The following is a 24,593-nucleotide window of genomic DNA, read 5'->3' as shown; positions in this document are numbered from 1 at the left end:
GAGGGGACAGAGGCGTCCTCGTGCTCTAGAGCAGCCCCGGGTGGCAGAGCGGCCTGAGGTTCCACGGAGACCATCCTATGGAAGGTTCCCGCTGCCTTGGGAGCTCAGGGCGGGAGAAGTGACCCCATTTTACAGATGAGAAGCCACTCCACAGAGATGGTGCAAATGGCCCAAGGTCACCTGGCAGGGACAGGGACAGGAGCCTAGGAAACTACAGGTGGTGAGGAGGACGGTGGCCTTCACTGGGTCACACTCACAGGGCCACCGAAGACCCAAAAATTGAGGATGAGGAGGTCAAGCCGATTAAAATGAAGAGCTCAGCCAAGATGCCAAGGACAGACAGGAGGCTGGACCTTGGCAGAAAAGTGTGGGAGACCAAGCTTGCACGTGACAGAGTCACACTCCCCAGCTGGGTACTGAGGCGATCAGTGGTAGAAATGTGGCAGAGCTTTCCCCACCCTTCTTGGGTGCGAGGGTCGCTGTCTCGTGCATGGGTGTGTCTTGCTACAGCCCCGTGGGTGAAGCTATGCTCACCTGTTCCTTTGTAATATAACCCCTTGCCCTGTTTAGGATAGAATCTTCCATGGAAGTGCCTTGTGTGTGCCCTTCTCTTACTGTGCCCTTGGGTGTGGCCTACCCAGGTGTCAGTCAACCTGCTGACAGTGGACATCATGAAGATAGACTCAGCCCCCTGAAACCTGACCCCTTGCCTCATTTGAATAGCTTCTCCTCAATAAAAGGGGTCATCGTGCTCGCTCTCTCTCTTCCTGCGGATCCTTAAGGTCAGAGGAGCCATCACAGCGACCCCAAAGAAAAAGGTATTTGTGTCTCTTGTGTGGTTATTTTGTGCAGCCCAGTCAGCCCAGTTCAACTGGAGTGACCCCTGAGCCTTTTAGTCACAAGAACAGAAACCTGGCAGAAAAGTGTCCCCTTTAAGGTCAGCCAGCCTCGTTTCCTCACCTAGAAACCTCAGGGGCTTAGTATGTGAATTAAATGAGGTAAGACACATGGGAGGCCCTCAGCACGAGGCCTGGAACCCAGGAAGCTCTTAAAAAGCACCAGCTGCCAGCACGGTCATTTGCTAAAGCCGCCAAAGAACTGACCCTTTTCCCATTTCATACGTCATCCCCAAAGGTGGGTTTTTATAAGTGCACCCCTTTTGCAGATGAGGAAAACTGAGCCTCCGTGAGGGACCTCCAGTCCTCTCTTGGGCAGGACCAGAGCCTGGCCACCTCTTCTGGGCTGGGCAGGTACCAGGGTAGGGCAGCAAGACAGTCCAGTCTGTTTGCATTACACAAAGGACGACCAGCCTCTCCTAGTGTCCTGGGTGTGAGGCCTCCCAGCTCTCAGCCACCCCAGGTCCCAGGCAGCTTGGGGTTCCAGATGGCAGCTTGGGGTTCCAGATGGCAGCTACGATTCCAGGATCACACCATCTGGCTGGGAATCCCCGCCGCCCTGCAAGGAGCCAGGGGGCTGCCTCCAGGGGAGGCTTAGTCTCTGCCCCATCCGTGCTGGAGCCTGCTGGCCGCTCACAGAGGGACCACAAGCATCTTGTCCTTGAAGTCCACCCCGCCCTGCTCCTGGCTCTCCAGCTGCTCCAGGTGGCTGCGCTTGTGCCGGACTTTCTCCTCTGGAGTCTTCAGGAACCTGGAATCCAGATCCCAACCACAAATCAGCACCTGCCCCCGACACAGGGGGCTTCCCCTTGTCCCCTGGTCCCCAGGCTGCTCACCTGAACAGGAGCTTCTGCCCGGGCTCCTTCCTGATGATGTTCAGTTTGTAATAGTGGCGCAGCGCGCGGGACATCTTCTCATAGGTCATGTTCACCCGGTTCTGGAAGGTAGAGCAGCCCCAGGTCAGCCCCCGTTGGACAGCCCAGGCCTCCCAAACTTCACTCTCCACACGGTGAAGGGACTAGACTGGGCCGGAGGGTTTCCCAAGCCCCTGGGCCCAGGGCTCGGCAGGGTTTAGTGGCACTCGGCTGAGTTTGGAAGGAGACAGGCAGAGGTGGTCAGGGGAGGAAGGAGGGGAGACTACGCAGTGGGAGCGAACCCCAGGTCACTGTTCCAAAGCAAATGTCCCAGCAGTAATAAATAACCACCATGCCCTGTGGGGAACAGGGAGAGGCTGCATGGTGGGACTGCACGGGTGGCTTTGGCGCCAGTGAGTAGCATGACTGTGGCCAGGTCCCCGACTTCCCTCTGGAGGGCAGGCAGTACAGGGTCAGGGCGGGAAGCCTGGGTGTTGGCATCAGTGAGCCCAACTTCACCACTTGGCAGCTGTGTGACTTTGGACACGTTTCTGTATCTCTGAGTCCATTTAAAATGAAATGAAGTGAAAGTTTCATTGGTCGTGAGGTTTGCTGTGAGGGTTAAATTAGCTGATTCGTGAAGATCCTCAGCACAGCGCTTGGCATGAGTATGTGCTCATTAAGTGGAGCTGCTGCACTCTGGGCCCCAGTTTCCCTGCCTGGGCGATATGGGGTTGGACCAGATTAAACACCCTAGAACTTTAGTCATTAACATCCTTCCGGCCACCAGCACTGCCAAGAGGCAGCAGAATAGTGCAGGGCAGCTGCCAGCCCAGGCACAGTCCCCACACTGTCGCCTCATTGGGCTAAACTCTTGGCACTTGCTAAACCTCTCTGTGCCTCGGTTTCCACATAACACCTGCCTCACGAGGCTGCGGTACTGAGTGAGTTAACACAGGGAAAGCCCTCCCAACAGCAGAGGGCAGGCAGGCGCCACTCACTGCAGTTTAGGAAATGCTAAAAACTGCTGATCGTCATTATTTTTTAAAGTTAACCAAAAACACCTTTGTTTTTTCAGTCTTCAAAAAACAAACTCCTTTTTTTTTCCCCCAAGACAATCATGATTAACTTAGAAAACTGGTCATACAATTCATCTTCAAAAGCATTCCCCTTTAATGGGAAAATTAGCTTTAGAAAATCTAAACATTAAAATTTAAAAAGAAAATCTACTTTGTTGCCTTTTATTAAACAAAATGGAATCCACCACAAGTCAAGGGAATTCATTCATATCTCAGGTCCTTCTCCTCCTGGAACCAGCATCATTATATTGTTTGCATTTAGCAAAATCTGATCTGAGCAGGGCACAGTGACACACGTGTGTCATCCCAGAGGCTCAGGAGGCTGAGGCAGGAGGATCGCAATTTCAAAGGCAGCCTCAGCAACTTAGTGAGTCCCTAAGCAACTCAGTGAGACCCTGTCTGTAAATAAAGTATAAAAAAGGGCTGAGAATGTGGCTCAGTGGTTAAGCACCTCTGGGTTCAATCCCTGGTATTAAAAAAAAAAAAAAAAACAAATTTAGTAATCTTTCTTCCTTCTGATATGATTTCAAAATTCAGTGACATCTCCCAGCACTATATTGACAAAGTCATCAAGTCCTAGAAGTGTCCCAACAATTTCCTTATCCCTCTTTGTCACCACGTGAATTCTTGTCCACAAGCTCTCAGGGCACCAGCCGTAACAGGGTGGCAGCAGCAGGGGCCACCGCGGCTGTGCAGAAAGTAGCCAGTTCTCTTCAAAAGACTCTCTTTTCTTTCCTTAAAGGAACCCGGGTATCGGGATGAACCCAGCAGCCCTCACCCGCGGAGCCACACGCCTCTTCTCATTTTTTATTCTGAGACAGGGCCTCGCTACATTGCTGAGGCTGGCCTTGAACTTGTGATCCTCCTGCCTCAGCCTCTGCACTGGGATTCCAGGCGTGCAGCACTATCATTCCTAGGTCACCACTGTGACCCTGAGACGGAGATGGCCGTCCCATTTGTTAATACCAACTCAAAAATAAATGTGGAATCCTGAGCACTGGGGTGAACCGCCTGCGATCTCCTCACAGACACCCACTTAGCTCTGGGCCATCCGCCAAACAGGAATGTGCAGGGGCCTCAGCCGCCCCGGGCCCTTTGGCCCCCACAGCCGACGTGCCGGGGGAGCGAGGGGCCTGGGTTTCTTCCCACCCTCCCTCAGATACCCAGCTTCCTCTTCTGGGCTAACCGGCAGGCACCGTGCAGTCCACGCCAAGATCTCTGAAAGGCTCATTGCCAGGGGTAGAGGCTGGTCTCATGTGGTGAGGCCCTGGGTTCCCTCCCCAGCACTGCCCCCCCCCAAAGAGGCTTAAGTACTAAGCAAAGGCGAGGTCATGCCTCAGGGACATCCTCCATCCCTAAGAGGTGACTTTTAACCAGTGCACTTCTGGGACCCCAAGGGAAGGGAAGGCCCCATCATTGAAGACCACCCCCTGGTGCCCCGGGGTCCACTCTGACCCCTCGCTCTGTCCCCTGGGTATGTGGAAACCAGCCCGCCCGCTGGTCCAGCTTCACCTTTTGGTTCCCCCAGAATCTGGCGAGCCCGTTGGGATCCACGACACGGAAGACCTTGGCGTCCTTGTCCTCCCACCTGACGTAGGGCTCGTACCTGGCGTCCCGGAGCAGCTGGTACACGTAGTCCCATAGCAGGTGGCAGTCTGCAGGTCAGCACAGAGGAGCCGTGAGGACCGTGTCCCCGGGGACCTGGAGGCCAGCCCAGGGAGCCCCAGCAGGAGGATGAAGACAGGGGTGTCTATAGGAGCAATGGGGGCCCCTTCTGTACCTCAGAGCTCTAGGAGGTGGCTCATAACCCAGGGGACGCGGGAGGGGATGGGCTCAGGGGGCAGGCGGAGCGCGAGGCCAGCCCAGCTCTGCAGACACCACGGTCACGCTCCCCTATGCGAGGGTTGGCGGGGCCCGCGGGCAAGACCCTGCCCAGGCACTCAGCACCCTGGACCCAGGAAGTGCCCAGAAAATCAACGCCCAAGGGCACCCTCTCAGATCTGAGCCCCAGGGCCCCGAGCCATGTGCCTTCAGGAAAGTCGCCAGAGGCAGCTTCCCTGTGAGGGTGGTGACAGGTGGCCAATGTGCCCAAAGCCCTGGGAACAGCACTGAGAGGGGAGCCCTCAGGCCAGATGGGCACTGCAGGTGAAAAGACTCGGGCGTTTACTGGCCTCCAGTCACCTCTGACCCAGGAGCCAGGCTTCCTCCCGTCTTGTGTCTTATATTAAGGTGGTGGCCCCACCATGGCTAGGAACATTTTCCGGAAAGATGGGTGGCTTCTCTGTCCCTGTGTCTGGTTGTCCGCCTGCCAATCAATCCCTTAACAACGAAGGCGACCGTGAAGTGATTCACCAGGTTAAAGGGCAGGCTCTGCAGCCAGACAATCTGGGTTCACATCCCAGCTCCGCCATAAGTGCTGTGTAATCCCAGGGAAGTCCTTAACCTCTCTGTGCCTTGGTTTCCTTATCTATGAAACCAGGCTAAAATAGTGCCCACGTCAAAGAGCTGTGGTACAACTAAATGAAGGCCTTGGAACCAAGCTTGGCACATAGTAAGTGCTCAATAGAGTTTTAAGAGTTATGGAGCGGTGGGGGAGGGGCGAGAGGGGACAGGGCAGGTACTCTAGCCAACCTGAGTGTCCGACTCTAACTGCCCAAACTGTCCCTGCCCTGGGGACAGACTGGGCTTGGCAATCCTAAGTAATCCATCTGCTGTGGCCCAACAGTGGCCAACACACAGGACATCACCCCACTTCCCACCCCCAGCCCAGATCCCCTCACCCCTGGGTCAAAACAACCCTGGTCCCTGTCACCCGTGACCCCTCTGGGACCCAGCCTCAGCACACCTCACTCCTGCCCAGGGAACAGCCCCCTACTCACCTGCGATCCTGCCGTCAATGGGGGCCCGTGGCATCCTGGGGAAGGAGCAGACCCCCCGGGTCCTGCAGCCGGGCTCTGCACAATGAGATAATCTGAGGGGCCGCCTGGCTGGCCTGGGAGAACCCAGGTGGCTGAAGGAGCTGGCAAGCCCCAGGGCTGGTGGCTGTGACAGAAGGCACTTGGCGGTGGGTAGGAGGGCTTCCTGAAAGGGCCCGATCCCCTCTGCAAGCAGAGGAGCACACTGATCCTGTGTGCCCAGGGTCTCCCTGCCCAGGGCCTCCCTGCCCAGGGCCTCCCTGCCCAGGGCCTCCCAGTGACTCCTGTGGCTAAGGCTCTTCCCTGTCCACCTCCTGGTGAGAGAGTGGGGAGGCCATAAAGTGCAGTGGCCTGGGCCAGACAGCCCAAGCCAGCCTGTCACTCAGCCTCCGCTCCCTACAAGTCACTCATCCTGTTTCCTCTTTGGTGCAAAGTCAAGCTGTGAAGGCGCCAGGCCTAGAACCCAGGTGCCCGCATCCAGCGTCCTCCTCATTTGCCCAGGAAATACTAAGAACTGTCTGTGAGCCAGGCATCGTGCTCAGAATCTCAGGGACACATCCCTGAATCCAGAAACCTCTCTGCTGATCTGACACTGCTGTCTGACTGGCTGCCGACATGGTCCCGGCCCTGGAGACAGGTAAAGCAGTACGACCTGCTACTGGGACTCATTATGGGGCTTATTTTTGTGAGGACAGATGATTAAAATGAAAAAGAAGATAAAAGCAGTACGCAAGACGGGGAGAGAAAATAAAGCTCACAGACAGATGAGGAATCTGGAAGAGGCACAAGTGGGATTTTAGAGACGTTGGTGAGGCTCTGCTGCAGGGTGACATTGGACGGAGCCCTGCAGGAGGTAAAGGAGGGAGCAATGTCAGTACTGAGAAGAGAATCCAGGCAGAGGGGACAGCAGGAACAAAGGCCCTGGGACATGAGCATAGCTCTGGCTTGTTCAGCACACAAGGAGCCCTTGTGGCCACAGCAGCAGGAGCAAGGGGGAGAGGCCTGAAGAGGGGGCAGAGGCCGCTGTAAGGACTGTGGCTTTGACTCCAAGTGAGAAGGGAGTCACTGGAAGATTCTGAGCAGAGGCAAGACACAGCCTGACTTAGCGGTCTCTAGCAGCTCTGTGGGGAACAGATCTTTGGAGGTCAAGAGCGGAAGTGAGGAGACCAGCGAGGAGGTTCTCCAGAGGTGGTGGGGCAGCACGGGAACCAACAGTGGGGTGCAGGAAGTGCATGGATTCAGCAGAGATTCGAAGGTGCAGCCAACAAGATTCGTTGGCAGGATGAAGACGGAGGAGAAGCAGGAATCCAAAGTGATGTCTGCTAGGGTTTGAAAATGAGGGTCCCCCCAAAGCTCCTGTGTTAATGCAGAAACATTCAGAGGTAAAGCAGTTGGATTAGGAGAGCTGTCACCTGACAGCAGATCGCTCATTTGATGGTTTAATAATCTGAAAGGACTACAGTATGGCTGTGGGGGGGGGGGGCTGGAGCAGGTGGGTCACATGGGCCCCAGAAGGGTTCACCCTCCCTGTGCCCCTTCCCTCCTTCCTCTCTGCTTCCTGGCCACCGTGACCTGACAGTTTTCTCCTCAGCCCCCTCTGCCGTGGTGCTTGGGCCCAGAGCCATGCAACCAGCCAACCATGGACAGAAACCTCTGAAACCATGATCTCAAAATAAGTTTTCCTCCTCTAAACTGTTCTGGTCGGGTGTTTTGGTCATAGAGATGAAAACCCTGTTAACTCGCTGTCCAGTGTTTGAACTAAGTTTGGAAGGAGGAGCTGGGGTTTGCTGTGAAAGGAGCAGTGTGGGGACATGGGGCCCTGGTTTAGGGGCTGCTGGGGTTGAGATGCCCACTAGACACACTGGAGGGGGGACAGGAAGCGTGGGGGACAGGTCAGGGCATGCCTGGGAATCACCGGCAGTACTTAATGTGAATTTCCAGGATCCAATCACCTGAGGCCTGAATGTAGACAGAGAAGAGCCCCCTGACCCCGGGTCTGGACATTTAGAAGTAGGGAAGAAGAGGAGGACCCAGAGAAGGAGATTTTTGAGGAGTGACCACTGGGGCTATAGGAAATCAGGCAAGTGGGACATCCTGGAAGTCAAAGGAAGAGGGTGGCAGGGAGATGACCTCTAGGTCAAAGGCCGCAGAGGCCACAGTAAACAGGACTGAGAGGGTGTGGGTGTCCCCGTGCTCTGGCGCCTGGATGCCATGGAGACAGAGGCAGGAGGGGGACCCCGGCCTCATTCAAATGACTGCAGGAGCCAGGCTGTGGGGGGGGGGAGCGGCCAGCCCCTGCCACCCCTCCCTGGCTTTGCCCTGAGGATGGCCGGTCCCGCCACGAGGCTGACCTGAGCGGGCTCGGAGCTTCAGGAAGGGCCTCCTCACCTTCCGGGGCCTGGGGCAGCCCGGGGCGCGTCCTCTGCCTGCAGGTCCCGGGGAGGAAGGGCCTGCACACCAGGGCTCGCCGCTGGGTCTTGATGAACTGGAGCAGCTCATACAGGACGTCACCTGGGGGTGGGCGGGAGGCAGGCTGCTGGCCAGGCCAGTGGAGAGCCCAGTCTTTGTCCCCTGTGGTCACTTGCCTCTCGGGCGAAGCCCAGGGTGTCCCGTCACCAGCATCCTGCTAAAGGAGGTGCGGGGCTCCCGCTGTTGGGGCTGACAAGGGGCACGGCCAATGTCGCCCCCTGGCGGTTACAGTTAAAAAGACATCCCTTCCTGGTAGAGGAAGGTGCTGGGCACCAAGGTCACCAAGGAATCCCCCCCCAAGGTCAGGCTGAGCACCCCCACATGCCCCCAGTTGAGGGCCTGAGTTCAGTGCACAAACGGCACAACCGTGTCTCACATCCCTGGAGGCAAAGGCAGTTCTTCTAAGGCTCAGGATGATAAATAATAGGCAGACGTGAGTGGCGGGAACATGAGGTCAAGGGAGTAATTCTACACATTGGGACCACTGCGCTGACTGGACCCCACATACTTGCTTATTTTTTTCTTCCTTTTTTTTGTGGTACCAGGGGTACTTTACCACTTAGCCACATCCCTTTTAGTTGTTGTTGTTGTTTGGAGACAGGGTCTCACTAAGTTTCTGAGGCTGGCCTTGAACTTGCAATCCTCCTGCCTCAGCTAATCAGAACACAAGGGCTGGGGTTGGGGCTCAGTGGTAGAGCACTTGCTTGGCGTGTGTGAGGCACTGGGTTCAATCCTCCACACTACGTAAACATGAATAAATAAATAAAGGCATTGTGTCCATCTATGAATAAAAATATTTTAAAATATAAAAAGAAGGGCTCAGTGGTAGAGCGCTTGCCTAGCATGTGTGAGACTCTGGGTTCAATTCTCAAGTCTATTGGTAACTAAAAAAAAATATTTTAAAAATAAAATAAAAAGAACACAAGCCCCTCCCTGGAGCAGTGGGAGATGGGGGAATGGAGATTTTGTGACCCTTACACAGACCTGGTCTCAGAACTCAGGGAGCTAAGAGGAATTTCCCCAACCATAATATCTATAAGAACAGGTTCCAATTAGAACCAGTCAGCACAGGACAAAGTGACCTCGAATTCTCCTGGAACTTCACCAGGCGCAGGAGGCACTTGGACATTTAACACAATCCTGCTGTCAGTCAAAAGTCAAGAGGTGAACTTGGGCAGGACTCTGGAAACTTCCCTGGGACCCTCCAATAAAACTCTCTGAGAGGACCCACTCTCCATTAAGAATGACTCCCGTTCCCTTTTTCCTATCCCTTCTAAACTTTGCTACTTTTTTTTTTAAACTAAATTTTGTGTCTTCCTGAAATCCTCTCAAACAAGAACAAAATAACCAAGAGTAGGGATCTCAGCCCCCTGCTGGTCTCCTCTGCATAATGGGATTCCACAAATTTCATTTCATGGCTGCAGGGTGCACTGGTGCACACCTGTAATCCCAGTAGCTCCAGAGACCAAGACAGAAGGATTGCAAGTTCAAAGCCAGCCTCAGCAACAGCCAGGCCCTAAGCAACTTGAAACTCAGTGAGACTCTGTCTCTAAATAAAATACAAAATAGGGCTGGGGATGTGGCTCAGTGGTAGAGTGCCCCTGGTATCTCCTCCCCGAAAAAGGCTGGCCTGTCTTCTGAGGGACTGAATAGTCCTAACCTCTTCCTAAAGGCAGGTGGGCCCTGTTCATAGTCCCAGAAATGCCTCTTGACTCACACCTTTGGGCTAAGTTGCTGATGGTGGGCAGGAAAAGGGGAGGAGGAAAGTGGGGGGATCCCTGGGTGGAGAACCACCTGACAGCCATGGGGTAAGAGGTGCACAGTGGGCTCCTGAGGACCAGGGTTGCTTGCAGGAAGTGAGAGAGAATCACAGGCATGATAGGGAGCAGACTTGTGCTCATGTCATCCCGGCCCTGCCTCTGCCCAGACAGTCTCCGCTGTGGGAGAAGCCAGAGCCTGGATCTCCTGCCAACACCCACCAGCCCCATTAAAACCAGGGAATTTCTAGCTGGGTGCAGTGGAGCACACCTGTAATCCCAGTGACTCAAGAGGCTGAGGCAGGAAGATTGCAAGTTTAAGGCCAGCCTCAGCAACTTCGGGATGTAGCTCAGTTAAAACACCCCAAGCCCAATACTCGGTACGTAAAAATAAATAAATAAATAGATAGATAGATAGATAGATAAATAAAATCCAGGGAATCATTGAGAATAATTAACTGCATATTTCATAATTGCCAGAAGATAGGACTCCTGAATTTTCCCAACACAAAGAAAGGATAACTGTTTGAAGTGCTGGATAGGCCCATTTCTGTGACAGCACATTGTACACATTGCTGGAATGTCACACTGCAGCCTATAAATAAGCACTAATGCTGTGTGTCAACTTTTTTTAAATGGGTTTTTTTTTTGGGGGGGGGCGGGGTGTTGTTGTTTGCTTGTTTAACTTAAATCCAGGCACAGCCACTGGAGAAGGCTCATGAGGGGAAAAGTGCGGCAGAACCTGAGAGGTGGCAGTGCGGTGGGGTGTGTTAGAAGAAAAGAAGTAAATTAGAATAGTTGAGAAAACCCCTTCTGCCACACAGGCTTTGGTCTTGCTTGCCAAAGACAGGCTGCAGAGAAAACAAGAGTGTGGTCTTAGAAGACACCAGACCAGCACCAACATGAAGAGCCTCCAGCGAGAAGGCCAAGGGAGGGTCAGACGGACTCCAGAGGCTCTGCCGCCGGCCACCACCAGATTCTGCTCCTGAAACATGGTTCCTTTGACCTCAGGCCCGGGTTCTGGCTAAAATAAAAACTCATACAGGGGGCCAGGCTTGAGCTCTTATCAGTGCGAATCAATGAATTCTGGAACGTTCTCCAGTTTTGCCTTTGGCTGGGAGGGAGTGCCTTCCCAGGAAGGCTCCCTGCAGGACCCCAGGGGCTTGGGGCCTCCCGTGCTTCCAGGGTTCCCACCAACTCGCTGAAGAGTGGAGCCCGGAGCTTCCCTCACCTGAACCTGGAGCGCGGCGGCGGAAGTCGTCCTTGGTGAGGATGCAGAGCGCGCGGCCGTTCAGCTGGAAGCCGCGCTCGGGGGCGCGCGGGAGCGAGTACTCCTGCTCGGCCCAGCGCAGCCAGTGCAGTACGTCCTCCCTGCTCCACAGCGCCGGCTGGAGGCCTGCGGCGGCAAGCACAGGCTGGGGCCGGGGCAGAGGACCCGCACCCCCGCCCCATCCATCTGTCCAAATATCATCCATCTGTCCCCTATCCATCTATCCGTCCGTCCACCATCCATCCATCTGTCCATCCATCCGTCCGTCCACCCATCCAGCTGTTCATCCATCCATTCATCCATCCATCCATCTGTCCGTCCGTCCGTCCGTCCGTCCATCCATCCATCCATCCATCGTTGCTCCTGCTCCAGGAAGTCAGGGCTTCCAGTCCTCTGAGAAGCCCACCCTGAACACTCCCTTTAAGCGGGTCCCTTCCCCAAACCCCATCACCTCCTCTCACTGTGTCCGTTCTTTTCTGTCGCACCACCTTGCTTTCTTGGTCAGTTTTACATTTGCCATAATTATGTGCTAGCTTTTATCACTCTATATGTATTACGGATGTATCTGCTTATTTATTGTTGGTACCCCACCCGCTGCCTGTTTTCCAATCATTCCTTCAACAAATGTTTAACAGGGACCCGCTATGGCACTGAACTGGGTCGGCGGAGGCACACTGTCTGTGTATTCTGCACCTGGAACACACACATGTATGTGTATATATGGCCCCCCACCTCGACCATTTACAAAATCAACTCCAAATGGGATGGGTTCCCAAAAAATAGAACAATAAAAATCTTAAAATAGAAACAGAAAATTATATGCACTGAAGGAGTACAGAAGACCCTAACTATGACAGGAAACACAGAGGCTACCAAAATGAAACACATTTGACTCTAATTGGGGGGGGGGGGGGGGCAAAACATACCACAAATGAAACTAAAAGAGGGTAGATTTGGGGGAAATATTTACATCATAGATGACAGATAAAGGACCAGTGCCCATCTCAAAGGTCAAGACAAGAAAAAAAAAGTTTACCAGTAATTCACTGAATCCAGCAATTCAGTGTGATCTAATTTCTCACCTCGGGTCCTATTAGCATGGTGGGCCCCATCTCTTTGCTGTGGTGGCTGTCCTGTGCATTGAAGTGGTTTTAGTAACATCCCTCCCCTCTGCCCACTCAATGGAGGCCCAGGCACAACAACAAAAAGTGTCTCCAGACATGGTCAAGTGTCCCTCAAGAAGAAAGGCAGGCAAGATTTGCTGCCTAGCAGCTTGGCAGGAAAACATCCCAACTGGATGGTTATTCTCCAGCTGAGGGATATTTGGAAAGTTTCCGTTTATTTTCTATTGGTGGGGACAGAGCTCAGGAGTGTTTGCTAGCAGCATGAGGCCCTCACTCAATCCCCAGTGCCAGGGGCTGGGGCTCAGTGGTGGAGTGCTTGCCTGGCACATATGGGGCACTGGGTTGGACCCTCAGCACAACACAAAAATAAATTAAATAAATAAATAAATAAAGGTATGGTGTCCATCTACAACTAAAAATAAATAAATAAAAATCCCCCAGTGGGGCTGGGGATGTGGCTCAAGCGGTAGCGCGCTCGCCTGGCATGCGTGCGGCCCAGGTTCGATCCTCAGCACCACGTACCAACAAAGATGTTGTGTCCGCCAAGAACTAAAAAATAAATATTAAAAATTCTCTCTCTCTCTCTCTCTCTCTCTCTCTGTCTCTCTCTCTCTCTCCCCTCTCTCACTCTTTCTAAAAAAAAAAAAAAAAAATCCCCCAGTGTCGCACACACAAAGAACATGTTAGCCAGGCGAGTGGTACATGCCTGTAGTCCCAGCTGCTCCGGGATCTGAACCCGTGAGTTTGAGACCAGCCTGGGCAACACAGCCAGGCCCTGTCCCAAAACAAAGAAACAAACAAAACAGAATAGGCAATACTAATCTGGGGAGAGAAATCAGAAGAGTTGTCATCCTTTGAATGGGAACTGGAGGCACGAGGAAACCTCCTGGGGTACTGGAAATGTCCCAGACCCTGATCTCAGGGGTGGCTACACGGCTGTCTATGCACATAAAATTCACGGAACTGCACCCTGAAATACACTTGACTGAGAGTTGGACGGCAAAAAAAAAAAAAAAAATTATGAAAAGTAAAAACACACAATGAAAAGTACTGATGATGGTGTCAGGCCAGCTGTGACCTAAGTGACTGCCTCTGTTTCCTCATCTGTAAACCCGGGATGATGACAAAATCCACACCAGCCACACAGGACTGTGCCAGGGAGGCTGTGAGGTCACCAATTTAAAGAGCCACACCTGGCAAAGCAGGACAGGCTTGTTCTGAGACAAGGGTTGGTACGGCTGTCAGATGAGGTGATACTTGTGAAATACCTGGCACAGCAGCCAGCACACAGGGCTCGGCTGGGCTACCAATGTGGCATAAGGAGTCCACTCCCTCCAAGAAGTCTCCCTGACCTAGTTTCTGGATGAGCGCCTCCGGACTCTCCTTACCAGTCTAACCAGGTTGACTCTCCAGGTTTCACCTGCCCACAGCCACGGCCTCTCCCTCTCTTTGCAATGATCCAATGTATTTTCAGTTTTATCTTATTAACTGTGTCTGTCTCTCGAGATTCCAGTCAGATATCGCCTTACTCTCCCCCTGGTGGGTCACTCACTGGGGATTTCCAGCTTGGTTGGCTCCCAGCTCCCAGGACAGATCCGGACAGTGCTCCCAGGTCAGATCTGGACAGTGCTCCCAGGACAGATCTGGGCAGTCGTCCCAGCTGGGGCAACCATCCAAGGTGCCTGCCTGATCTTTCCAGTTTACACAGTGAAGCATGGGCTCCATCCCAGGCACTGAGTTTGGGAAAGGCAAAGCTCTTCATTCTCCAGGCCTTACTTTGTAGAATTTCCCATCTACTGCTAGCCATCTTCCTTCTCATCATCAGGGGGTGACGTCACTGTTCAAACTCTCCCTTCTGGGCTGGGGTGGTCGCTCTGTGGTAGACAGCATGCTCAGCCTGCCTGAGGACCTGGTTTCCATGCCCAGCACCCCGCCAAACAAAAGTATTTATCTTGTCCCACTGAATTGATTGAACTTCCTTAGTAACCCCTGACCAGCATTTTGAAAATAAATAAATGGGGTCCTCAAACCAGCAGCATCAGCAGCATCAGGAGCTTGTTAGATGCAGAATCTCAAGTTCCACCCCAGACCTACTGAGTCGGAATCTGTATCTCAACAAGGTTCCCAGAAGATCCACATGCACATTCGAATCTGAGAAGCCCTGGTCTACAATACCCAGATAGCCACGCTTGTTAGAATGTACCTATTAAACTAAATGCCCCAGGAGAACAACCAGAGAAGGAGGTGGAGAGGTGCCACCCCTGCCCCTGTGAGATAGAGGAGGAGGCCCTGGAGGTCTCTTCCCATGGCTTATTCACAACGAAGAGTTTTAAAAGTCAATTCCAAAATGCAAAGCTGTCCCCATTCCTTGGCACCCAAAATAGGAAATTCACAGCGCTTCTTTAGGGAGCCAGCTGTGGGGAAGAGGCTCAGGAACAGGAGCAGGCACGAAGACCCCCAGGGCAACCACCTGTGGCCCTCACTGAGCCTCCCCGCCACCTGGCCTCTTTCATTGCCACTTCAATCCTGGGGAAGTTGGGCCGCACCCTGCCAGAGCTCCCTGGGCCCCACTCTTGCATCCGGGCCCACCTCCTGTCCTTTGCCCCTGTCTAGACAGTGCAGTTGTCCTTGGAGTGAAACTGCCACAGCTCTCCTGCACATCTTTATCTGGCAGGCAAGTCAACACAGAAAAGCAACACACAGGAAAGTAGATGGTGCTCTTCATCACACGCCACCTCACCAGCCGAACACAAGCCGAAGCAAGATCTATTTAGTTTATTCACCTTCCTGCTGCATCCCATCAGCCCTGGAATCTAGAGGTGGAAAATGGAATGGAGTGGGCGACTGGGAAAAAAAATGTCAGAGAGACGCCCTGAGAGGGCAATCGGTTTCTAGAAACGTGGGGCGCAGGAGGTTGCTATCACCCCAGGCACCTGCAAAGCCCACCTTCAACTGGTGTCAGCAGTTTGCTTATTTAGAATGTTGTTGGCAGGAAAATGAGTCATTTAGTGTCCCTTAGTTACCAAGGTCCAGAACTGGGGGGTGGGAGGGTCTGAATATCCTCAGAAGTCTCCATGGTAGGAATCATGGACTCTGTGGTGACGGGGGGAGTGGACGCTGCCCACAGCACCTAGCCTCAAGGCTCCACTCTCAAGGTGGCCACCCCACTCCCCCAGGAGCTTTTTGTGACTGCAGGAGCCCCCTCGGCTGGTGCACGGGGTGAGGTGGACATGCTGGAGTCGGGACCCCTGGAGACAGCCCTCGCTCCATTATGGATGGGCAGTGAGGGGGTAAAGCCCCAGCTGCCTACTCCCCAGGGTATGCCCCTCCCTGTTCCCAGAGATGCCCACTGGGATCGAGCACACGCTGTCCACAGTCTTAAATGGCCTGAGGAAACTTTCTGAATTTCCTTCTCTTCTCTCTCTCCCCCGGTCCTAGCCACTATTTCAGGGTGGGCTCCTGAGGAGGCCTGACCTAGATAGCAGGACGAGTGCCTCAGGAGCCCTGATCTAGGGGACAACAGGCCACAGTGACCTCACCCTGAGTGGTACAACCAGAGCACAGGCTGCTCCAAGAGGGGTGGGTGTGCCTGTCACTAAAAGTATGCAGGAGACCTGGGGATCATCTCAGAGGGCCCCACCAGAGGGGTTCTGCCTTGGTTGGTTTTGGTGCCCTTGATGAAGACTCTTTGTCACTCATTCGTTCATTCAACAAACAAATAGTGAGTTTCTGAGCTTATAAAATGTGGTCTTATGGAACTTACGATCCTCCCCTTTCCCGTATTCCAGGGAGAGTTGTGGATCTTGAGTTTTTGATTTTTTAAAGTTTTTGTTTGGTTTGTTTTTTGAAGGTCTTGAGTTTGAACTTCACTTTTAGGAAGTGTTTTTTAGAGGTCGTGTTAAAATTTTCGTCCTTATGTCTTTAGTTAATAGATATGTAGGTGTGTCTTAAAATCAGATCAAATTGCTCCTTTTTTTTTTTTTTTAAACCCACTTTTGGAGAAAACAAGAACTCCAGAAGTCTTTTCTCAAAGCATGCAAAGGGTCATTAATCACAGGGTTGGGGGGCCTGGCAGTCTTGAGCTACTCCTCCCCACCCCTGCCCCAGCTCTGGCTCTGCCCCAGCTTTCAGGCTCCCTCAGCCCCAGCCTCGCCCTTCCCTACATCCCCAATGAGCCTGTGAACATCAAAAAACTAGAAGGTGGTGTATTTGTACTGATCCAGGCGGTGACTAAACTCTGAATTCTCACTTCTCCTTCTGTTCCCCTCACCCAGCAGGGCAGGGCCCTGAAGGTAGAAAGTGACCTTGACACAGCCTCCCGGGCCTGGGTTTCCTTGTTTGGGAAGTTAAGGGAGTTTCCAGGGGCTCTTTCCCAGGGTTGACCTTCTAGGACTTGGCAAGTGGGACAAAGGGTCCTGTGGAGCTCCCCCGCCTGCCACCTTGCTCTGCAGCACCTCCCTGCTCGACTTCCTCCAGCACCTGCCCAGGGAGAGTGTACCTGTCAGTCCCACCTTCCCTCTAACCTAAGGGTTATCTTCCCAATTAAAGGTCAGGAAGTGGACCACAGAGGTGTGAAGTTACCTCACCCTCTGCTAAGCCACAGCTTAGTCCTGTCATAGCTCAAAACATAGGTGGCAGCCAGGAAACCTGTCAGGCAGTGTTCCAGGGAGCAGGAAGCAAAGTGGTCTGGGTGCTTCACAACCTGAGTCCAACATGGATGCCTTGGACTCCCATCCGGATCAAAGACCCTGGCTGGGGTCGGCCAGCTGCAGAGCCGAGGATTGCCATGGTTTAGGAAGTACATTTTTAAAAATCTTAATCTGGGTATGGAGGCATGCACCTAACGTCCCAGGCTCCTCAGGAGCCTGAGGCAGGAGGATTACAAGTTTGAGGCCAGCCTGAGCCACAAGACCCAGTCTCAAAATAAAAATAAAAAATTAAAGAACTGGAAATCTAGTTTAGTGGTAATGTGTCCCTGAGTTCAGTCTCCAGTTCCGCAAATAAACTAAGCTAAAATAAAATAAAATAAAAACTAAAAACCAAGCAAAAGTCTCCTAGAAGATGACCAGCAGGACCAAACTTTGGCCTGTGTGAGGGCTGGGACTGGGGCTCAGTGGCAGATCGCTCGCCTAGCACGCGTGGAGGCACTGGGTTCGTTTCTCAGCACCACATAAAAATAAATAAATAAAGTAAAGGCATCGTGTTCACCTATAATTAAAAATTTTAGAAAAGAGCCCTGTGATCTTGAACATGTCACTTAGATTTTTTGCCTCTCATTTGAAATACAGACTCAAATACATTAATTTCCAGCCTGCTCCACCGCTATGCGTACCCTGGGGTAAGAACATTACTTAGGAAAAGGAAATGAAAGGAGACTACTAATGTTTCCCATGGTTACTGTAGGTGCATTTGACTGTTCTCTAGTATTTTCTTACCCTTCTCTGGCAGTGCCTAATTTTTGACAATAAGCACATGCTGCTTTTGTAATAATGAAAATGATACATTGTAGCTTAAAAGAAGGTTTTATGTGCATGCCACTGTTCACTGTTCAGCCCCACCTACTCCCTCTCTGCCAATGTCTCCAATCCTGTCTCACCTGGAAAGGACCCAAAGGCTCATTAAGCGCCAGCCCTCATCTCACCACTGAGGATGCCTGCCCCTCAATGCCAGCTGTACACCTTCTCTGACTTCCTCACCCAGGAAGAGTTAAAACCCAGCCAAAGAACTGGAAACGCAGGAAAGGAAACTCCTTGAATAAGCAGTGACATTTAAGACTTTAACAAAAAAAATGAGCTTTTCTCCTCCCCTCTACTCACGGAGTCTTCCTGGAAGCTTGCAGATCCCAGTCTCACCCAGCAGTTGCACTTGAGCTTCACATCTGCCTTGGACCTGGGTGCCTAAGGGGGGTGTGGCCGCTGCAGGACCTATAGGAGAATAGGCCAGTGTTCCCTCCTAGAGCAGGAGAAAACCAGAGCCGTCAAAGGAGGCTTAGCCGTACTGGAATGTATTGAGCATTATTTTTGGAGAGAAAGAGTGTTTATCTCTGTGTCCACCTTAAAGGTACCATCAACATCTTGTACACAGCAGACACTGGATAAATTTCATCCTTCCAAGTCAAGTTTTCAACTCCCTGAAAAAGATTCCCTAGCACAATTTGACTTGTAACTGAAATCTGAAGGCCTAGAAATACACTCTGGATTCTTAGTGAGATCACAACATGGAGACCAAGGGACCAGGATGAAAAGACCTTAACTCAGAAGTAAATAAACACTTTTTCAAAAAGGAAAAAGAAAAAAAAAAGAATAAGTTTCTGACTCAAGGTCTCACAAAGGGAAGACTTTTTTATTATTATTATTTAATTTTCTTTTTTTTAGCTGGAGCTGAAGATGGAACCCAGGGCCTCACACATGCTAGGCAAGCTCTCTACCACTGAGCCACAACTCCAGCCCTAAGGGAAATCTTTATCCTATCAGTTTTGCAGCCGGGATAGCTCTGGCTGTGGGTTGGTTCATCCAGAAGGATGAGAGAAGAAACAAGTGGCCAAATGTGGTATTTGCAGAAGGATCCCTGGGGCTGCAGCCCAGCCACAACTGCCTCAGTCAGAAAAGGAAAAGTGAAACTAGGTCCTGAGAGTCCATTTCACCCTAGGATCTTCTAGAGTTGGTCTGGGAAGGTAATCTGCGCCTAAGGAGTTGGGATCTGGAGCCAGCAGAGCAAACTCCAGAAGCCTTGGCTGATGCAAAAGGGGATTTGACATCTTTTGGGATAGTTCTCATTTCGTTTCTGGAGGAGAAGGGCACCACCTGTCCCCATTGGTGCTGTTTCCTAGATATCCAAGCCTCAGAAACTGAGAGGGAGCAGACTCAGGTGCCACAGCCTATAATCCCAGTGACTGAGGAGGCTGAGGCAGAAGGATCAAAAATTTGAGACCAACCTCAACAACTTAGCAAAGCCCAGAAGACTTCTCAAAATAAAACATAAAAGGGGGCTGGTGGGAGCTGGGGCTGTAGCTAGGCGGCAGAGGGCTTGCCTAACGTCTGTAAGGCACTGGGTTTGATCCTCAGCATCACATAAAAATAAAAATAAATAAAATTAAGGCATTCTGTCCATCTACAACTACAAAAAAAAAAAATTAAAGGGGGAGGTGGGCTGGGATATGGCTTAATGGTTATGTGACCCTGGGTCCAATCCCTGATACCAAAAGAAAAGAAATTGAGGGGCTGTGAGCTCCCTTGCTAGAGAAGGGGCTCAAGACAAGAACTTGTCTACTCCTCCACCCGCCTGCAAGCAAGAGGAGCAGGCAATCCTGAGGCTGTAACTGTCTGGGAGATGCAGCCAGGGAGCCTACAGCGTGGAGACCCCCGGGTTTCTGCACGAAGGCCTGGGAGAGGGCTGATAAGTGGGCGTGACTCTTGGAGAGAGGGAATTGGAGAAAGGCCCTGGGGTAGGATGGGCCCCAGCTCTAAGGGAAGAAAATGGAGAGGGACTGCTGAGGAAAGGGGTCCCAGTGGGATTATGTTTGACAGCTGGGAGGACCTGACTCGTGGAGGAATTTCCAGGGACCTCCCATCGGGTTAGTGTAGCAGAAATGAGGAGGAAAGGAGACTTCAGAAAGGATCTGGGGCCTTGGGGATGCTGTGTGGGATGCCTTCGCACCGGGATTTTGGGGAAAGAGAGAGAGAGAGAGGCGGGACCGTCGTGAGGAGCGTCTAGGGGTGGAGCAGAGGGACAGGGTTGGCGGTGAGGGTTAGGAATCTGTCGGAAGGTGAGACTCCAGGCAGTTAAAGGTCTAATAAAATGGGAATCGAGATGGGAGCGGGCAGGTGGATCCGCGTGCGCGGCGGGCTCCTCTGCCGGGCTCTTACCTGCATCCCAGGTGGAGGTGAGGGGCCACGGGCTTTCTGTCGCGAGCGCTCCCGGCTGGCGCTGCTGGGCACGGGGCCGTGCTCCTTGCCCCTCTCCCCGAGGCCCCTCGCTCGGCGCTGAGAACTGAAAGGTCGCCTGGGGCGAAATCTGGCGAGAAGCGCCGGGGCGTGAACCCTGGGCCCCGGCGAGCAGGCGCGCGAGGCGCTGGGGTAGGCGCTATCCTTCCGGGAAACGAAAACGAAAGAGCGGGATCCGGTTCCACTCCCGCCGCCCAGGGCTGGGGGAGGGCCGGGGGCCCCGCGGATCCGAGCCGGGGGCGCCGGCTGCCGGAGACATCGCTCCTGGTGGCACCCCCTGTCGCAGGAGCGGACAGGCCCTCCTGCGCTCTGGCCCTGATTCCCTGGGGGTCAGCCGTGGGGTTCTGCGGGATGTGAAGAACCGGGGACACCGGGTCCCGAGACCTCGACGGAACAACTAGTGCGTCTCCGCAGATGCATGGGAAGGGGCCACCCATCGGGGCTTCCTGGAACAGCTGCCCCTCTCTTTAGGGGTGGAGTGACTTTCCCGCCCCCACCTGGTCTGGGCCTGCCTTTTGGCCCCGAGGAAGCCAAAAGCTCGCGACCGCAGAGGCACCAAGGCCCTATACTCAGATGGCCCCATGACACCTTTTCCCTGACTTTGGCTGCTGCAGGTGTGTCGCCCGCCCAGGCATCAGCGCGTCCTCTTGCCTCGGCTCCCCCTGCCTGGATGGGGAAGCTCAGGGAGACTGAGCCAAAGAAACGGAGGGAAAAGCCTTAATAACCCTCGTAGAAAATCTGAGAGCACAGATGCTGTAATAAAGAAGGCGGAACATTGATATATCATAAACTCAAGGCCAACGACCCATTGGAGAAACAAGCCAAGGACAAGAACAGACGGCCCAAGTAAAACCAAAGGCCAGATGGCCCCTGCACATAGAAAAAGATGCTCAGGCTCATTGTTAAAGAAGTGCAGTTTGAGCCGAGGGCATGGCGCCCCCCCCCCCCTGCACCGAAAATCCCATTGATTCCAGGCAGGAATATCTCAAGTTTGAGGCCAGCCTCAGCAATTTACCTAGACTCTGTTTCAAAAAAGAGGAGGAGGGACTGAGGATGTAGCTCAATGGTAGAACACCCCTGGGTTCAATCCCCAGTACTGGTTTAAAAAAAAAAATGGGCAAATTAGAGTTGGGGAGGTAGCTCAGTGGTAGAGTGCTTGCCTAGCATATGGGAGGCCCTGCGTTCCATTCCTAGCACTGGAAATATCCCTTAATATAATAAAAATTCAAAAATTGAATAATATAATCTGCTGGAGAGAGTGAAGGGAAGGTATTTCCATAGGGCGTGCAGTGGTGCAACCCTGGTGGTGGGCAGTGTGGCAGGATCCTGCAGTTATAAATGCATTTGCCCTTGGCTCAGCAATGCCAGCAACAACTGCATCTGCATGTATCCAAGACACACATGGTTACTTATCTCATCAGGGTTTATAGTTGTAGATGATTAGAAATAGCTCCAGTGTCCATAGGGGTCAACAGAATAGCTATGGTACATCCGTCTAACAGAATACTGTCCAGCATCTGATGAAGCTCTCTGAGGACAGAGCAAACCCTCCAAGAGACAGCAGAGCATGGCAATTAAGAACTGGGACTCAGGAGACCAGACCTGGCAGCTGCTGCACTGACATAGGCCCCCTGGGACTGCAGCTGGCACAGGGACAGCAACAATGACACTGAAGATGTTTCATTGTTTGAGGCAGAAAAAGAGACAATAGACCAAGAAAATCCAAAATCAGGCATCCACTGGCATCATTTTTCCATTTGTTCTATCCATTTCCATTTGTTCTATGGGTGCCATTATAGCCTATGTTCTCTGTGAATTGCTCAGCAGCGGCTTCATTGCCTGTCTGATGAGAATTATCTTGTTGCTGCTATGTGAATTTGGGGCAGTGAAGAATGTCACAGCTAGACATGGTTGGCCTCCCGTGGTGGAATCACATGGATGAGGATGGAAAGAGTCATTGAGTATGTGAGTCCAGGAAGGCAACTCCTCTGGAGAATAAAACTGTCTCAGAGGCTGAATCAAGAGTCTCTTGTTTGGAACTGATTGCCGGTCCAGCGCTGTGGTTGATATTTGCCCTTAGTGCTCTCTTCAGTGGTTGGCTGTGGTTATGGTGGGTGTGGTGCTACAAAGTGCCAACCTCTATGGTTACAAAAGGGGCGGCAGGAAGAACTTAACCAGCGTAGCTACGTTGTACTTGAAAAGTGTCATTGGAGATGATCAGATTTTTTAAATAGAGAGCAAGCTTATGCATTCTGTGACATTGGGGAACAACCAAAGAGATTCTTACTTACTTTTGAACTGTTTGGAATCAGTCCATTGCAAAGAGCAATATCGGATTTATTTTTTTCACTTAAAAACTTTGTTCAAGGGGCTAGGGCTATAGCTCAGTGGTAGAGTGCCTGCCTCTACCACTGGGTGCACTGGGTTCGATCCTCAGCCCCACATACAAATAAATAAATAAAAATGTTGTATCCATCTACAACTAATATATATATTTAAAAAAAAAAAAAAAACTTTGTTCAATAAAAGAAAAAAGCTGTGCAAGGTGGCGCGTGCCTGAAATCCCATGACCTGGGAAAGTGACAGAGAAGAATCACAAGTTTGAGGCCAGACTCAGCAAAGTGCCCTGTTTCAAAATAAAATAAATACATAAAAATAAAAATGTCGGGGGATGTAGCTCAGTGATAAAGTGCCCCTGGGTTTAATCCCCAGCAAGAAAGAAAAAGAAAAGTTTTCCTACTAAGTTTTTTATTTACTTTCTCTAACAGGGTTAGGAAATTTGGGTCCTAGGAACGTTGTCAGAATTTATTTTATGGTGTACATATCTACTTACAGTGTGTATATATGCATATAATAATGTCTCATTATATTCCGAATTTATATATTCATTTATATATGTTTCAGAGATCTTTGCATTTTGACCCATAGAACCTGGGAGGATGTTTACATGCTATTTCTGTAGGTTATGTTCAGAAATAGGTTTTGATTCCATTGTAAGAGTGAACAGGTTTTGATTCCATTGTAAGAGTGAATTCCATTGTAAGAGTTTGTGTATGAGTTAGAAAACTTAGGAAAACTGTTAATTTTTCATATATACTGTATGTTGAAATTGCTTACTTTAGACATGCACAAGTAAAAACCAAATTCAGGCCAGTCATATTGACTAGTTTCTAAAATGTTGTGTTTATTTTTATACTGTAACAAGTCATTTACTTAAGGCCCAATTAAACATAAACTTTAGAGTTTCTGTTTGAGAGATACCCAGGGATTGCTGCTACTCTATTCATCACATGGAAAGGATAGCCAGATTTTACTTTGGAACTTCTTGGAAACTCTTCAATGGTCTTTAGGCTAATAAGATCTTATCTTTTATTACTAAATGAGTGTTATCTGTATGTCATAATAATAATCATTAAATACTTGGCATAATAAATGACTAAAAGGCATTTTATTTTGTGAATTTTTTCTTGCTATAATGGGGATATTGTAAATCATACATTTGTGTTATTTTTTACGGGGGCAGGGGGGTACAGGGGATTGAACCTAGGGCACTTAACCACTGAGCCACATCCCCAGTCCTTTTTCTTACTATGTTTTTTTATTTAGAGACGGGGTCTCACTGAGTTGCTTAGTGCCTCGCTAAGTTGCTGAGGCTGGACATGAACTTTTGATCCTCCTGCCTCAGCCTCCCACACCGCTGGGATTATAGGCATGCACCACATTGCCTGGCTTAATGTTATTTCTTAAAACAAGGTAATATATGTAACTGTAAACTAAATCAATCTACAAAATGTTGTAGGCAACCATAAATTCTGTTGTAGTTTCTATAAACTTCATTGGAGTCTTTTAATCAGATTATGTTGTGAATATATTTATACACTGTTAAAATTTATTTTTAAAGGTGTTTAGTTGAATAAATGTCTTTGTTGGACTGATAGCTTGGAAGGTGCACAATTTCACATTTGTATAAAACTCTATTGTCTACAAAACAAACAAACAAACAAACATAACTGGACTCAGGACAGCCTGCCTAGCTTGGGATCCCAGCCCCATCACTTACTGGCTCTGGGTCCTTGAGCAAGTTAGTTAAACTCTTTACTGCCTCTCTACTAAATGCTGCCTCTGCTTCCTTAACAGTAAGAGAACTAATAATGATACCTATCTCATAAGGTTATTGTGCAGAGTAAATGAGTTAACATTTGCAAAACACCTAGGAAAGTGTCTGACCACCACATTAAACAGAAATTCTAGGTACAGATTGATGTGTCTTACGTGCCACTTTGTGT

The 24,593-nt window shown here is 51.1% G+C and overlaps 1 protein-coding gene and 1 pseudogene across 4 annotated transcripts; one reads left to right on the top strand and one right to left on the bottom strand.

Moving 5' to 3' along the window:
* Positions 1 to 1,113: 1,113 nt before the first annotated feature.
* Etv7 (ETS variant transcription factor 7) lies at positions 1,114 to 20,853 on the bottom strand. Of its 4 annotated transcripts, XR_005732748.2 has the most exons (9): positions 20,230 to 20,853; positions 18,181 to 18,316; positions 11,202 to 11,366; positions 8,133 to 8,255; positions 6,503 to 6,588; positions 5,709 to 5,930; positions 4,342 to 4,484; positions 1,733 to 1,833; positions 1,599 to 1,647 (listed from the first exon to the last, which is right to left on the bottom strand). XR_005732748.2 is itself a non-coding variant. In XM_013355725.4 (8 exons), exons 1-8 carry the CDS (start codon positions 20,233 to 20,235, stop codon positions 1,530 to 1,532), a joined length of 1,014 nt encoding a protein of 337 aa, XP_013211179.1. In that variant the 5' UTR covers positions 20,236 to 20,838; the 3' UTR covers positions 1,114 to 1,529. The 4 variants fall into 4 exon arrangements, 3 of the variants coding, with proteins under 3 accessions (XP_013211179.1, XP_040138510.1, XP_077876239.1); XM_013355725.4 differs by lacking the exon at positions 6,503 to 6,588 and having other exon boundaries at positions 1,114 to 1,647; positions 20,230 to 20,838; XM_040282576.2 differs by lacking the exon at positions 6,503 to 6,588 and having other exon boundaries at positions 1,114 to 1,647; positions 5,709 to 5,783; positions 20,230 to 20,833.
* A 384-nt stretch (positions 20,854 to 21,237) lies between these two features.
* LOC144365780 (Golgi apparatus membrane protein TVP23 homolog B pseudogene) lies at positions 21,238 to 23,753 on the top strand (annotated as a pseudogene).
* The last annotated feature ends 840 nt before the right edge of the window (positions 23,754 to 24,593 follow it).

This window comes from Ictidomys tridecemlineatus, chromosome 8 (assembly GCF_052094955.1).
Source record: "Ictidomys tridecemlineatus isolate mIctTri1 chromosome 8, mIctTri1.hap1, whole genome shotgun sequence".
Taxonomy (NCBI): Eukaryota; Metazoa; Chordata; class Mammalia; order Rodentia; family Sciuridae; genus Ictidomys; species Ictidomys tridecemlineatus.
The sequence above is the reverse complement of the archived record's forward strand: the minus strand, read 5'-3'. Positions and strand labels throughout refer to the sequence as shown.